The sequence below is a fragment of the Gracilinanus agilis genome, chromosome 3 (assembly GCF_016433145.1).
Source record: "Gracilinanus agilis isolate LMUSP501 chromosome 3, AgileGrace, whole genome shotgun sequence".
Lineage (NCBI taxonomy): Eukaryota > Metazoa > Chordata > Mammalia > Didelphimorphia > Didelphidae > Gracilinanus > Gracilinanus agilis.
Genome location: NC_058132.1, coordinates 599,519,388 through 599,535,101, shown reverse-complemented (window position 1 = coordinate 599,535,101; position 15,714 = coordinate 599,519,388). Strand labels below are relative to the sequence as shown.

The window sequence follows — 15,714 nt, the reverse complement described above, 5'->3', positions numbered from 1 at the left end:
TTTTGCCTCTTTCACCAATGTGTTCACTATTTTCCTATCAGGCAAAGCATATCATTAGTTCTATGCAAAGGAATTAAGTGAAATAGACTAATAAAAAAGTTTTGTAATAAAACATTCACCTCATAAACATTGAGCATATTCTTACTACAAATAGGTCGGTGGAGAGAGTAAGCAAGAAGTAGGAATCATGAATGAGAAGCCCACATTTGAAGAATTGTAAAGGGGGCAATTTACACCTTTGTCTCCAACAGGACTTCAGTGTTTTCTGGAGATATCATAATAATGCTCACACTTTAGACCATAGCATCCCTGATGATCACATTATACTATTAAGCTTACTGGATCTATTTATTGCTTGCTAGATTTGTTATTCTGCTGATTTTCTAGATGTACTGGTTTTTTGTCTTCTCTGATTTCCATTTCATTGAGGCCATCTCAATCATCTCACCTTCACTCATCTCTGATTTTCATTTCATTGAGGCCATCTCAATCATCTCACCTTCACTCATCCGAAATAAAATGACTACAATTTCTCAGTACTAAGGACAAGCTGACAGTCATTTGGTCAGAGATATCATAACTATATGATAAAAGTCAGTCAGAGATTCTCTAGGGTTAGACTGAGTCAATCCTCTATGTCTTCTGTTTCTAAAATGGATATCAAATTCATCTTTTTTTCTAGTATAGGATCAGAGGATCTAACACCTCCTCAAGATTCTCTCTGGCTAATTTGCAATTGAATTAACCAAGAAAAAAACAACTAAAGAGGCAAATCAAGTGTTTTTCATTGACTAGACTGAATTCTTGTCTCTTTTTAAAAAAGTTGTTAGTAGAAAAGACTGATGAATTTGGTGATATGTTTTGCCTAGCCCAAACCTCCATCCTCTGAATTCTAATTTAGTATTGATTTTGATCTTTGATCTAAAAAGCTTATGGTCTGAACACACAAGTCATTTGCAAACAATTTCAGCATTAATAACCAACATCCTGTTAAAATATAATCAGTTTCATTTTTGATGATATTCTTTGGCGATGCTCTAACTTTCTTCTTGAAGAAAGAATTCACAGTATATATAGGAAAGCATACTCATATCCTAGAAGGCATTCTCATCTTTTATGTCTTCTATTTGCTGTGCTCCTATGCTAATATTTTCATTAAATTCTCAAAGTATTAAAATATATATTGACTTAACTTGGAAGGTCTTGTTGAATTCTTTGTAGAATTTCTCTAATCCTAAACCTCTGTAACAGATGTTGGCACATAAATCATAAACAACTGTAATGCTTACCACAGAAGCACAGTAATAAAAGAGAACCACAAGCAAGGGTCTTGTGTAATGACTGCATCTGAATTCATAAAATGATCACTGCTTCTGCCCCACTTTTCTCTCTAAGAACTTGTGGGTCATCTGATTTAGCTGCAACATCTTTTTGTCTTTGTATTACATTTAACAAAAATGTCCAAACTCACATAATGTAATTCTGCCTGTAACAATTTCCTCACAATGGTCACTGTACAAGTAACTCATATTTAGAGTTCCAATAGTAATAGTAAAGTTAGGCAGTCTAAAAATAAATAGATGGTTTGAAAATCAGAATGATTCTTAGTGTGTTCTCTATCTCTGTCTGTCTGTCTATCTGTCTCTCTGAAAGAGAAGACAATAATGATTCAGAAGACAGAGAAGGAACTTATATTTTTCTCTATCTAAATGGTATCACTGGCCAAAAATTTAACAACAAAACAGCCATTAATCTATCTTACTTAAGAATGCTTAAAAATGTGTATTTGTGTGTGTGCGTGCATATGTGTGTGACACCTAATTGGTTTAAGATTGATTCCTGCTTTAATGGATTCTGATTGCCCTTTCTAATATCTGAACAAACTATTGTGATATCTTTAAACCGAACAATTACCATTTTCCCTTTTCATTAGAAATTGCTTTTATATCTGTTAAACTACTAGCTAGCACAGGGAAAGGTATGAAAGGATTTCAGACCTATTGATTACAATTTACATGTGATTTTTGAATATCTTATATATTTAACACAAAATTATGAATATTTCAGAGGGCATTTCTTACTCTGGTCTTGATCCTTTTTTTGTATCAAAATTAGAGAAATTGGCATGAAAATAGAAAAATTGGCAAATACATTTTTTATTGTTTTGAAGGGAAAAAAAAAGAAAATTCAGTAAAAGAACCATTGACTACCACATAGAGTTCATAGCATATATTATCTTTAGGAACTAAAATAAATACAAGTAATAGTACCAGATCCTATTCATTATTACACTAAATTTTTTCAAACATTGAGTTTTATCTGAGATTGGAATAGACTTTATGAAATCTTTTTTACTTTGACAAAGTTTATAGTATGTCTTAAAAACTCATAATGTAGTAGGACCATTATGTATGTAGTAAGATCATCATGCTCAGATGTATATGATAAAGGCTGGGCTTGAGAGGGAAGGGATAATTAGATGGGGGCAGCTGGGTAGCTCAGTGGAGTGAGAGTCAGGCCTAGAGACAGGAGGTCCTAGGTTCAAACCCGGCCTCAGCCACTTCCCAGCTGTGTGACCCTGGGCAAGTCACTTGACCCCCATTGCCCACCCTTACCAATCTTCCACCTATGAGACAATACACCGAAGTACAAGGGTTTAAAAAACATAAAATAAAAATAAAAAATATATATTTAAAAAAGGATGGAAAGAATATGCTGGGAAAAGATTTTATTTTTAGGAGGAATAGAACCGAATGCCAGAGATAGATTCTAAGGATGTTATAATAGGAAAAAATGGGTGACTGGGTGAAGAGAGATTAGGTGACATGAAGTAAACAAAAGAAGGGAAAATATAATCAATTTGAAAATAGCATGACAAGTAGTAGTACAGGCAGTATTCACTTAAACTAAGTACAAAGCACACTAACAGAAAAGCAGAAGGGCAGAAGAATTAGAATAAAAAAGCATTAAGTATGGTGGATATTAGTAGACAAAGTGGTTATAAACAAATCACTGGAACTATATATATGGCATCATCCAAGAGTAAGAAAGAACTCAAGGCTGAAATTATGGAACTCTGGTCAAAATATGAATATGCATTTACAGAAATAGACATAGCTTCTCAACCTCTTTAGGCTAAGATATAGAGTATAAATAATTATAAATATATGAGAAGACTAGAAATATGTCATTAACATTTTAGGAACCACACACTGATGATTATTACTCACTATGCTGGGTTAGCTGATAGAATAAAAATAGAATTATTGAACATATAATATTACTCTTATGGAGGAAATCATATTCACTGATATATCAGAGTACTTTGAGAGAATAATCATTTGAACAAAATTAATTTAGGTTTCTAAAAAAGCTTTTGACAAGGTTCCACATTAATGGCTTAAAGATAAAAACATTACTGATATTAGAATAATGGAAAAAGAAAAAGAACTGGGTTGTGGACAGGAAACAAACAGTGAGGACAATGAGGAATTTCCCTGAAAGTAATGAAAGTAGGGGTCCCAGGAATGATGCTGAAACAAGTCAGTATCTACTCTTTGAGCAAAAGTTCCATAATTTTTATTGTTTAAAAACAATTATTTAAGTGAGATCAGAGATACTGATATTGTTGGGAAAGCTGAGGTCATTAAGAAGACCAGCATCAGGACAAGAATATCAATGATTACCAAAATGACATTTCATTCTATTCCTTTCCTTTCCTTTCCTTTCCTTTCCTTTCCTTTCCTTTCCTTTCCTTTCCTTTNCTCTCTCTCTCTCTCTCTCTCTCTCTCTCTCTCTCTCTCTCTCTCTCTCTCTCTCTCTCTCCCTCTCTCCCTCTCTCCCTCTCTCTCCCTCTCTCTCTCTCTTTCTTTCTTTCTTCCTTTCTTCCTTTTCTTTCATGGGATGTGTAGAAACAGGTTCTCTTTCCTTTATATGTACAGTCATCTCTCCTTATTATATTGCAGTTCCCTTATCATGGCTTCACTGTATCATGAGTTGTTTGTTTTTTTTTTAATCTTTAATTCTGTATCATGGAGTTACATCTATCCTGGCACACCATTGGCTGATAAAATGAAAGGTGGCCAACCACAGTACTGTGTTCTGTATCCTGGGTGCTGTTACTGTAGGTTAATAAGAGCGTGTAAAAGGTTGATAGGAGAGTGGGAAAGATTTATAAAGCCTTAAAATATATAAATATATATGTATATATATATACACACAAACACACACACATATATATGTAACTTTCACGATAGATGAGGGATCACTGTGTACAAAGATACTTGTAAACACTTAGTTTTTTTAGTACTAAGCAACTACTTAGTACACACAAGCAATTTACTACATAACAAAACTGTGCTCACACAGTGGATATTATCTCTAGCATTAGCACATGAGGTTTTACCCTTAGCAAATGAAGTCCTCCCTCACCCTTGACTTTCTTCCTTATTTCTTCAGGGTGAGTGACTAAGGGAGGAGCTGAATCTTGGGTTTTCCAGCATGTCTGAAACTAGAACCCAGCTCCATCATTATTTTTGTCACCTAAATCTCTTTCCCCAAGTTCCCATTCATTGTAGGAACTAGGTCTTTGTTCCATTCCTTCTTAGTGACAGCTACCTTCTAGTCTCCATCTAACTCCCAAGTCTTTTGATGTAGCAGGCTCTGTTTAGATAGACCAGTGGTTCCCAAACTTTTTTGGCCTACTACCCCCTTTCCAGAAAAATATTACTCAGTCCCCTGGAAATTAATTTTAAAAAATTTTAATAACAACTAATAGGAAAGATAAATGCACCTGTGGCCATCACTGCTCCCCTGGATTTCTGCAGCACCCACCAGGGGGTGGTAGTGCCCACTTTGGGAATCACTGAGCTAGAGTATGAGGAGGGAAGGCAAGTAGGGAAGAATAAGCCCAAATAAGCCAGAACTAGGGTATCCACAAATTGTATTAAGAAACATAGGTACTGAACCAAGAGAGGGTATTAGCATGAGTATGTCCACTGGCCTCAACCATTGCTACAGGGGAAGAAGGTGCTTAGTGAAAGCCTGGAGCAGAGAGCTTCATGCAGATAGCATCTAGGCAGAAGGATGTGGGGCATACTTTGTTCAGACAGGTCATTATCATCTTTGGATAATGTTCATTCCTGGGGATTATTCTCCAAAACTGTCAACTACCAACCTACCAAAACTGTCAACTACCATAGCTTCACCTATGTTTTCTACTCCCTAATGCTTTTCTATGTTTCTCTGTAACACAGAGTTCAAGGAATCAAACAGGAAGGTGAGAAATGACACAAGTGTCGACTCATTTGCCTGGGATGTATAGGAAAAGGTCAATGTTGCCCTCATAGATGATGGTCATGTTTCCAAAAAAAGAGAACCTCAATGTCAGAGTCATTAGTCTTGTTGAAGACATTTTTTCTCAAAGGCATTCTGCCCTTTTATGGAGGGGAATGATTCATCCCAATACTTGGCCAGAAGCTGATGTTCACCATTATCCCTTTGATAGTGTAAAAAGATGGTTCTGGAAACTACAGACCCAGATGGTCTGCAGCACCAGTGCCCACTCTCCTTTTCCCCAACACTTCCCCAGATTCTGATGCTGTCTCACTTCTTCCCATCTTCTGGGTGCAATCTTTAGCAAAGTTACAGCCCCGTCCCCTGAACTCAAGTTATCCATATGGAAGATGTTTATTCAGTGAGGGGATGATAAATACTAATAAACTAGCATCCAAGGGCTTGTGTAAAAAACAGGTAAGCAACATGATAGAAAATGTTTTAACTTTTTTAAAGATCAGGGCATTGTTTGTACCCATTAAATAGGTACAGAGATCAAGATTCAGTTTGTGAAGAAAAAAGGGAGAGAAAGCAACCTAAGGAAGGGAATTAGAAATGGAAAGAAGGAGAGGTTAGGACAAGGAAAGTAAGAGCAAATATAAGGAAACCTCTATAAATCTGTAAGGTTTTTCCATTTTTAAGTATTCATGAGGATAAAAGAATGTATGAGATTAAATACATGCCTCAGAAAGCCTCTGATACTAAAAATGGTTTAGGATGCCTTCTTTACTCTTCTTGAGATAGAATCAAAGTATATTAAAAGTGATTGATAAAAACTGAACCCTGTGAGAAAGCACTTAACTTTTGTTCAGTTGTTTTTCATCATTTTTGATTCTTCATGACTTCATTTGGGCTTTTCTTATCAAAGATACTAGAGTATTTTGCCGTTTCTTTCTCTAGTTCATTTTACAGATAAGGAAATTGAGTCAAACAGGGTCAAGTGACATCCTTAGGGTCATATAGCTAGTGTCTGAAGCCAGATTTGAACTCAGAAAGATGAGTCTTCATGACTCCAGGCCTGATACTCTTTCCACCTAACCACCTAGTTGCTCTGCACCTACATTTTTCTAGGAATTTATATGCTCTATTTATATATTCACTCACTCTAAATGATATCCTTCTTTAAATATTTATACAAATGTTAATCATTAATAATAATATCACATTGATAAATATGGTCATTTTGACAAATTTATATTTTATAGGCAAAAACATAAAAGAAATTTAAAAATGGTTTCTTCTTTCCCTCTCAGTAATCAATGCTGAGGATTAAGCCTAGTTGGTTGGTTGATGATACCATAAACCAGGTACACCCATTTGCCTGGAGAAAGCTACTTAGCCTAGTACTTATGAAGTGCTAACCAGGTTCTAAGGTGATGCCTTGGAAATTTAAGTTTATAATCTTATGGCAAATATCACCATTAGGAAATATATCTTCAATTTACGAGGTGTTGACAAACTTTCAGAAAGATTACATTGAGAAAGAATAATAGGTATAAGGTAAGAGACTCCCATTTATAACCGGTCCTATTAATCTTTTCAAAAGGGAGGTTTTGTATGGTCAAAAGATAATGTCAGCCATTGAGTGAGACAAAGCTATGGAACTCCAACCATAATGGTCCAGACAAATCCTAGCTCTAGCTAAAGAACAAAGGCTTGGCCTCAGAGGGCTGAATTAGGAACAATGGAAGGAGGTTCCTGGGAAGATTTTGGCTTGATACAAGGATAGACATATAATTGGAACAACCCAAAGCTTCCTCAGGGGACAGTTGATTCTTCCTCCCTGAAGACCTTCAGATAGAGCCTACATGTGTATCATCCTTTTGGAGGATTGAACTAAAGAAAATTCCTTTTTATATGTGGGTTGGAGTAGGTGGTTTCAGAGATTATTCCCTTTATTCTTTAAAATTAAATAGTGTCAAAAATAAAAGATGGCTAGTCCTGTTAGCATTCATTTCCTTCAGTTGGGCTACAAAAAAAGAGCACCATCTTGTAAAATGAAGGTCAATAATCACTCAGGTCTATCAAAAATGAAATTATTTGCCACGCACCTTAATGTACAGCAGGCAAAAGAAAGGTATTCACAGATTTTGCAGTTTGGAATGCAAATCAATACCAACAAAAAGCAGGGCTATGAATGAAGAGGGTGGTTGACCATCTCAGAAGATGTATTCATTTCACACACTGTGGCCAAGATTTTGTAATTCTCAAAGAAGCAACAATATAATTTTCAGAAAAGAAAAAGATCAAGTCCAGTATGTACCATGATGGTCTCCAAAGTCTAGGTTTTACAGGGTTATATGATGGAAGGAAACACTATTAATGAAAACATGGTGATGTTCCCAAAAGGGCATTACTTCAAGTTCTGAGAAAGAACTGTATAGACATGTTTATGAAACGGAAAAACACACTGGTGATTAGAAGTACCTGGATGTGTGTTTAGCATTTTGCGATGTCAGCAGTTCTGGCTGTCCACTAAACATGACTTCCCCATCTTCCAAACTCTGTGGTGAACCCTGTAGCAAAAGACATAGGTAAATACAGACATTCCATTTAGATTTTGAAATAAGAACAGAATGTTCAAACATTGCAGATGCCCTTGTGGTTTTATTCTCTATTGGTCAAATTCTCTCATCTCTGGGAAGACTTGGGAACAGGTGTTAGTCATTTCATTTCTCCTTGTGTTCTTTTCTTTCTTATTTGGTTTCTGAAATGCCCTCGTGGACTTTTTACATGCGGTGTAATGTTAAGAGTGTTGGAAATGATCATTTGCCTTTGTGCTCATCATCTACAGATTTTGGGGGATGGATTTTTTCATATGAGCAAGGAAAAAGAAGTACCAAGGGAAGACACCATTGACAGCCAGTGATGTATTGGCTTTAATGTACTGTACTGCACCGTAGCCCTCATGGCAGTAATATAAACAGAGCAAAATCCATAAAAAACATCTTGCCTTGAGAGGTCACTTCTTTCAAGAATGTAACAGGAATATAGCTGAAAGACATAAATCTACACCTGTCATTCTGCCAAGGAGAATTTGATTTAGAATGTGATCTTCACCAGACCAAACCGAAAGCCAACCATTTAATTTCTAAAATTGCAAAACTCTCTCCCAATGTAGAAGTGGATTGCTTTGAGATGATTGGTGAGTAAGACTGTCATACTTCTAGAACAGTAAAGGAAAGATGTGATCTAGAAATAGTGCCATATTGGGGGAGTCTAATTCACATAAGAATCATTTCTTTGCTACCAAGATCATGTTTGGGCACTTCCAGTGGATATCATTCCAGTGATTCACAGTTTTTCAGGAGGAGGAGGTTAATGGTAAGAGACATACAGATAGTTTTCCCAAGCTATTAATTCTGGCTAGAGCATGAAGAATCTTTTGCCATAAGGATAGTCATTTTTTTAGTACTGCTTTGTGTATATAGATCAAGGAACCTCTGTATAGTTCTAAGAATCTTCTTTTTTTAAAAAAAGATATAGATGTAATCAATTTTTATTTCTTTTAAAATATTTTATTTTCCCAATTATATGTAATAATTTTCAACATATGTTTTCTGAAATTATAAGATCCAAATTGTCTCCTTCCTTCTCTACTCCTAGAGATGGCAAGCAATTTGAACTGGGTTATCATGCAAATGTATTTTAGTTTTAAAATGAAAATATACTCTAATTTAATCTCACCTTATGAGAAATTTAGACTTTAAAAAACTACAATAACACCTTTAAGAAAACAACTCACTTAAGTACTGTGTTAACCAAAGGTATTTGTTTAAATGAACCACATCTCCCCCATTAAATTTCTCTCTTTTTATTTATTTATTTTTGGACAGGGTAGCAAAATGGCATATGGTGGTTATTGGTTTGGTAAGTTCCTTTAGGTGTCCAAGCAGTTATGCAAATAAGGACAGAGATAGGAATAATAAGGTAAATTTATAGCTAGAAGGAACCTGAAAAATTATCTAATCTAATCCCCTCATTTTAAAGATTAGGAAATGGAGGTCCAGAGACAGTAATTAACTTGTCCAAGTAGTTAATAGATTCAGGACTTGAACCAGGGCGACTCTTAAAACCCATTGTTTTTCAGTATACCATGTTGCATATTAAAGTCCACTTAAATGAAACAAAATAACAGTGTGAGGACACCAAAATTAAGGATTACAAATATTGTGAAGTAACAATATGAGTGATTGATAGGACAAATGGGACATGCTAGACTTCAGAATGAAGGAAATGGTGGGGAAGGGGTAAAAAATTAAAAAAAAAATGCAGGTTCTATAACATAATTCAATAACATTTATTCAGTGCCTATGTAGAGAAAGAGTAATGCTAAATCATTTGGGGAAATAAAAAACGTTTAGATATGAAACAATTTATGCTTCAGGGGGCTTTCAGTCTAGTAGTGAGATTCATAAACATTTAACTGGACCATTACCATTATTACCTGATGACAAGCACATCAAAAGAATGGTACACAAAGTAATTGGTTATTACTGATTAGGTGGAGGTAGGGGATCAGGGAAAGCTTCATAGAGGAGGTAGTATGAGTTGTATTTTAAAGGATGGGTAGAAATGTTGTAGATATAAAAGTACTAATTAGTAAAATTGCTACATGAACTTTCAGAACACTATTTTTACAACAAACTTGTGAATTAAGTAGAGTGCTGAAGCCAGGATAAAAAAATCTCGGAATTCTGAAACCAAAGTTCTTAATGTTATTTCATACTACAGAAGAAGAGAAGCAAATAAAAATAACTTATTGACCTCAGACTTTTTAACCTATAAGCTGGATATGTGATTACACATTTTAGTCAGCTATGTGGTACAGTAGATAAAGTGATGGACCTGGAGTAAGGAAAAACTTGATTTCAAATCTTGGCTCAATCACTTACTAGTTGTGTGACCAAAGGAAAATTACTGAATCCCATCTGTCTCAATTGCATCATTAATAAAAAGAAAATAATAAAAGAATTTACCTCCCACAATGTTTGTGAGAGTCAAATGAAATGATAAATATAAAGTGCTTTGCAAACTTTAAGGCATTATATAATGTGTAGCTATTATTACTATCTGATTATTTGGGTAAGCAAATAAATACCTAGAGTAAAGGTAGTCTCTTCTTCATTAGTTCTTTGAAAGAATGTTTTAGCCAACAATTTGAAGGTTTAGGGCTCAGAATAACTTGAATACTCTTGGAACATGCTTCAAGAACCCAAATTTAATTTTAGACATTTATTTTTGGCTACATTTCTATATCAAAATGTATTAAATCTATAGTCATTTCTTGTTTATTTAGTCAGATGGGGAGGGATATGGGAACACAGTCAAATAGATAAGTCAAAAATGGAAGATAATTAAAAATCATTTTTATTTAGCCTTGGGAAATCCTTTTGTGTTTATGCATGACTATGGGAATTCTCAGCACATCAAAGAGAATAATGAAACCTGTTATATAAAGGTCTGATCCTCCATATTTGTTTCAGAGACTTGTAAGACATGAGGGTTGAGAGTAACCTTAAAGATTTTCTACTCTAATCCTTTCTCTTTCTCTTTCTCTTTCTCTCTTACACACACATGCACACACACACATATGTGTGTGTGTATATATATATTTACATTTATATGAAGAAACTAAGTTCTAGAGAGATTAAATGTCAAAATAGAAAATCATTTCCTTTCCTCATTTTACCTTAGGAAGAGCCCTGATATGATATTTCTTAAACTGACCAAGATAGCTGGCCACTATGATTAAGCTTTTTAATTCACATTTTCCTTGGGAAGTTAATTCACTTGTTAGTTCACACCTTCAAGCTGCTATTTAAAAGGCTCTCTTTTCTCTCTTCTGCCTCTAACCTGAAGAAGAGCAAAGATCCTATTTATGTCAACAAAATACTTAATTAAACCAAGTAGGTGGCAATATCAATTAGAACCTGGAAGCAAGATTGGCCCAGCTCAAGTGTGGATAATCTGTTCAAAAGCAGATAATCTGCTCAAAGATAATTCAGAGTTGACTACAAGTTGTAAGCAATAATGTCAGTCAGTAAGTGGGTACTCAAGAATGAAAGATAGGTACATAATTTAACAAAAGAATATTGTTCAGTTTCTTAGTAGAATATTATTGATATTCAATTCTTCAGTAGAAGAATATTATTTTTAAAAATATTCTGAATTTAGATTCAGTTCCTCAGTAGAAAAAATATTCTAAAGGGGCAGCTAGGTATATTAGTAGATAGAAAGTTAGGTCTTATATCAGGTGGTCCTAAGTTCAGATCCAAACTCAGGTACGTTTTAGTTTTGTGACCATGGGCAAGTCACTTGATACCAATTGCCTAACCCTTGCTGCTTTTCTGCCTTGCAACTAATACTTAGCATTGTTTCTTAGATAAGGAAGGAGTTTTTAAAAAATAGTATCCTAAAGCGACTGTATTCCAGTTTCCTAAATGGGTCATAACTATATCATACTATTTCAGCTAACAGATAATTTCTCACCTAGCAAAAACTTACACTTACTAACTGTAGATGCTTGAGTAAGTCACTTGGTTTTTTAGATTTCTTTTTTTGGTAAAATGAGGTAATTGGACTAGATGTCCTTTTAGTCAAACATTTCCCTGGAGTAAAAGTAGACTCTTCCTCATTAGTGCTGTGAAAGAATGAACTAGATAGACAATAATTTGCAGGTTTGTAGCTCAGAAGAACGAATTTTTTTTTTAAGAACTCTCTAAGACTCTAAACTTCAGTCTAGATATTTATGGTTATGTTTCTAGACAACAATGTGTTGAATATTAATAGGAGGTTTGATACATGCAAATGTATTATATAAAATTGGAGGTCTTTCCCAGTTCTCTTACAAGGGTTTTTTTACCTTTTCTCTATTTTCAAGGTATATCTTCTCTGAACTTCTTGTCTAGATGTGAGAGGGACAACAAATACCATTGGATATTAGGTAATAAAAAAAAACAAATCCGGGTTGATTTTAACATTGCTGTGGAAAAAAACTTTTAAGTTTTTGGATATCAGCAACTGAGTGCAATCACTATCTGATCTCTCATTCCAAGAATCATCTGAAATAACTGAAAAGCAATAATGCGAAAGTACTTGAATCTTTATTTCAATAAATTACATGGTGAAAGAAAGAGTCACAACTCAAAAAATGAATATGATTTATTTTTTACTCAGTGTGCTTATGTAATTTGAAGAAGATCTGTAGAAACATGTCTTTTAAATTAGGAAGACAGAGGAAAAAAAGAGTGTTAATTTAGCCAAATTTGAGACTGACATTGAGTCTTATGGAAACCTTGAAGTTTGGGAATGCCTTAAATTCATTTCTGGAAACAGTAATGCTTCTACAAAGCTACATTTAAATTTTAATAAACAGTGTACATTAAAGTTGCTATGCTTTGTAGCAGCTCAGGAATACAGAGATGTGATAAGTTTCATCTAAGATGCAGCTGTTTCAAAATGTTCTTAATCTCTTCAACTGGCTCTCCTGCCTAGAAAGTTCAAGAGAAAGATCCATCTTGCCAAGCAGGCAAGAACATTTGTGTCTTGCCTTTATTGGGGCAGGTAATGTATCCTACATGGCTCTCACAACAGACAAGTTTAATTACCACGTTTTAAAAAAGTGAGCATTTTTAGCAACACTTTCAGGATCACGGGAGCATTTTCTGACAGCCAGAATGAGTTGGATTTAAACATCAACACACTATATTTAGCTTTAAAATCAACACTTACATAAATATTCCCAAACCAATTAGCAGCAGCTGGAAAGTAAAGGTGTTTACATTTAGTTAGCACCACAGCTAACAACTAGAAGTGTTCACAGGCTACAGAACAAAGACAGAGAGACCAGGATGCTCTGGGGGATGGGAGTTTTGGCATTGTGCTATCCTTTTGTAACCTGTTCTTGGTAGAATCACCAATTTCATGTAAGGAAATATACTTCTGAAATATCTTTAAACATACTTTTGCAAAAAAGATATTTTCTATATTAAAAAATTATCCAGCAGGGTGTAGGTGGGGTGGGGACAAAGGGCTGCTTGACCTCCTAAATTCCCTTGGCCATACCTGCCTTTTCAAGGGAAATGAAAAACAATGAGATTATTTTAAATAGCATTTCTTTTTTTTCATCTTTCAATGAGATCTAAAAACAAAAAAACTAAATCCTCAACTCCATTCCCTTCTGCAAACATAGAATGGCCAGAGTAATTTACTATCCCATTATAAGTAAATGAAGCTATGTGGGTTTGACCGTTCTTTCTTGATGAACTTTAACCAGTTTTGAAGCCACCTGCCCACTAAAATTGAGTTATGCTAAAAAAATTACTGGAGTCTTAAAAAAAAGCAATTTTCATTTTGGATGATTAGTCTTGTGTTCATTCTGAAATTATATGTGAATTAAAGTATTGGAGTTATAAAAAATACCAGGATATTACATGCTTGGCAACTGCACATAATAATTATAATGAGAAGTTATTCTCAGTCATAATTTTGGAATACTTGTTTCACTTTCTCAGGGTAAGAGTAGCATGCCTTTGGAAAAAAAAGGCAAACCCAATTACATCTGATGAGTACACTTAACATGTTGACATGCATATTGGTGGCTCAAGAAAATCTGTGTGCATACAAAATAGAAACTAAATTTACACTCTAAAATTTTGCTTATAAATTTCCACAGAGGGCCAAGATGGCAGAAAAGGTACGCAGATCCATCTGATTGCTACCAAATTGCTCTCCAAAAAAACTATGATTTAACACCTCAAAACAAATTCTGGGGCAGTATAATCCCTCCCCAAAAGACGAGGTGGGTAGGGATAGAAATTGAGTCTCAATATTCTTTTTTTTTTTTTTGAAACCCTTACCTTCCGTCTTGGAGTCAATACTGTGCATTGGCTCCAAGGCAGAAGAGTGGTAAGGGTAGACAATGGGGGTCAATTGACTTGTCCAGGGACACACAGCTGGGAAGTGTCTGAGGCCAGATTTGAACCTAGGACCTCCTGTCTCTAGGCCTGGCTCTCAATCCACTGAGATACCCAGTTGCCCCTGAGTCTCAATATTCTTTGAATAATGTTGGAAACTGTTTTTACATGAAATTGGGGAAAAATAAAATAAAATTTAATTTTAAAAATAAAATAAATCTCAATAGAGGTGTTATGGTACAGAAGTAGGAACATTGGGTTTGGAATAAAACAATTTGGTACAAATCTTTGATTTGCTTTATTCTAATATGTTGCTTATTAAGCTTCAGTTACCTCAGCAATAAAATGGTAATAACATCTACTCAGATAAAACTGTGAATAGCAAATAAGATACAACATATGAAAATGCGTTATAAGTACTAATGAACCACAGAAAAGTATTATTTTGGCATAAATTCTACCCTTTGCTCCTGAAACATTAACCTATATTTGGACTTCTCCCATCCATCTTCCTAGCTGCTATGCCTAGTATGATAGTGATATTTACAAATGGCAATCATTCACCTCTATGGAATTTATAACCATAAACTTTTCTATAACTTTGCCTATGTAGTTTGGAAATTAGTACAGGAAATAATTTAAGCACACTGAACTTGGATATATGGTAGATGTGAGCTACATATAGAGACTTTCTAAACTTTCTTCTTACATTTGTAGATCCAAGAATGCAGTAGACATAATAAATATTTGCGGATACATAAATGTTTATCTTCCAATCCATTTTTAATCTTCTTCCTTCATTACAGTAGCAAAAACAATCCTTTAGATTTATACAGCACCTTTCCTGCAAAGGCTTCAAACCACATCCCACATGTAACTATGATAATTTTAAGATATAGAGAAGAGATAGGTATTATCACACCAATTTTATGGAGAGAGAAAATCTACTTTTGTATAGAGGCTGTCTTTTCTAACATGCAAGATAATCAATGGTCCAACCAGGATGGGGCAAGGCAGATAAGAGAAGGTCAGTCAATATATTTGAGAAAGCAAGTAGCGTTGTGGAATTTAACACCTGTGCCTCTACCAGATAGTAGCTGAGGACCAGGGGATTTCTGTCTCTTCTCCCTCCCTCCATTGGCCAGAGTCTTTTTAAAAATGTTTTTCTAATTAATTTTTTTCATTTGCAAGTAGAAAAAATTTTTGAAAATTGTTTTCTGACATTTAAAATTCATATTTTCCCTTCCCTTTCTACCCTTCCCCCAAACAATGAATAATTTCCTGTATTTTCATGTAATACATATTTCCCTATTGCTCATGTCATGATTGAAGTCACACATCACACATATAATAGAAATCTCATGAAGGAAATATAGTGGAAGAGAGTGTTCTTTGATCTATGCTTAGACTCTAATAATTTTGGCTATGGATAGCATTTTCTTCAGGAGTCTCTTATTGGTGA

At 34.6% G+C, this 15,714-nt stretch overlaps 1 protein-coding gene across 1 annotated transcript in view; it reads right to left on the bottom strand.

The window, feature by feature from the left end:
• Nucleotides 1-15,714, bottom strand: part of PARD3B (par-3 family cell polarity regulator beta) — a 1,311,536-nt gene that overhangs the window by 614,261 nt on the left and 681,561 nt on the right. The window contains exon 5 of the mRNA XM_044669413.1: nucleotides 7,762-7,850. Within this exon, the coding sequence (XP_044525348.1) occupies nucleotides 7,762-7,850 (89 nt within the window). The remainder of the gene's footprint in view (nucleotides 1-7,761; nucleotides 7,851-15,714) is intronic.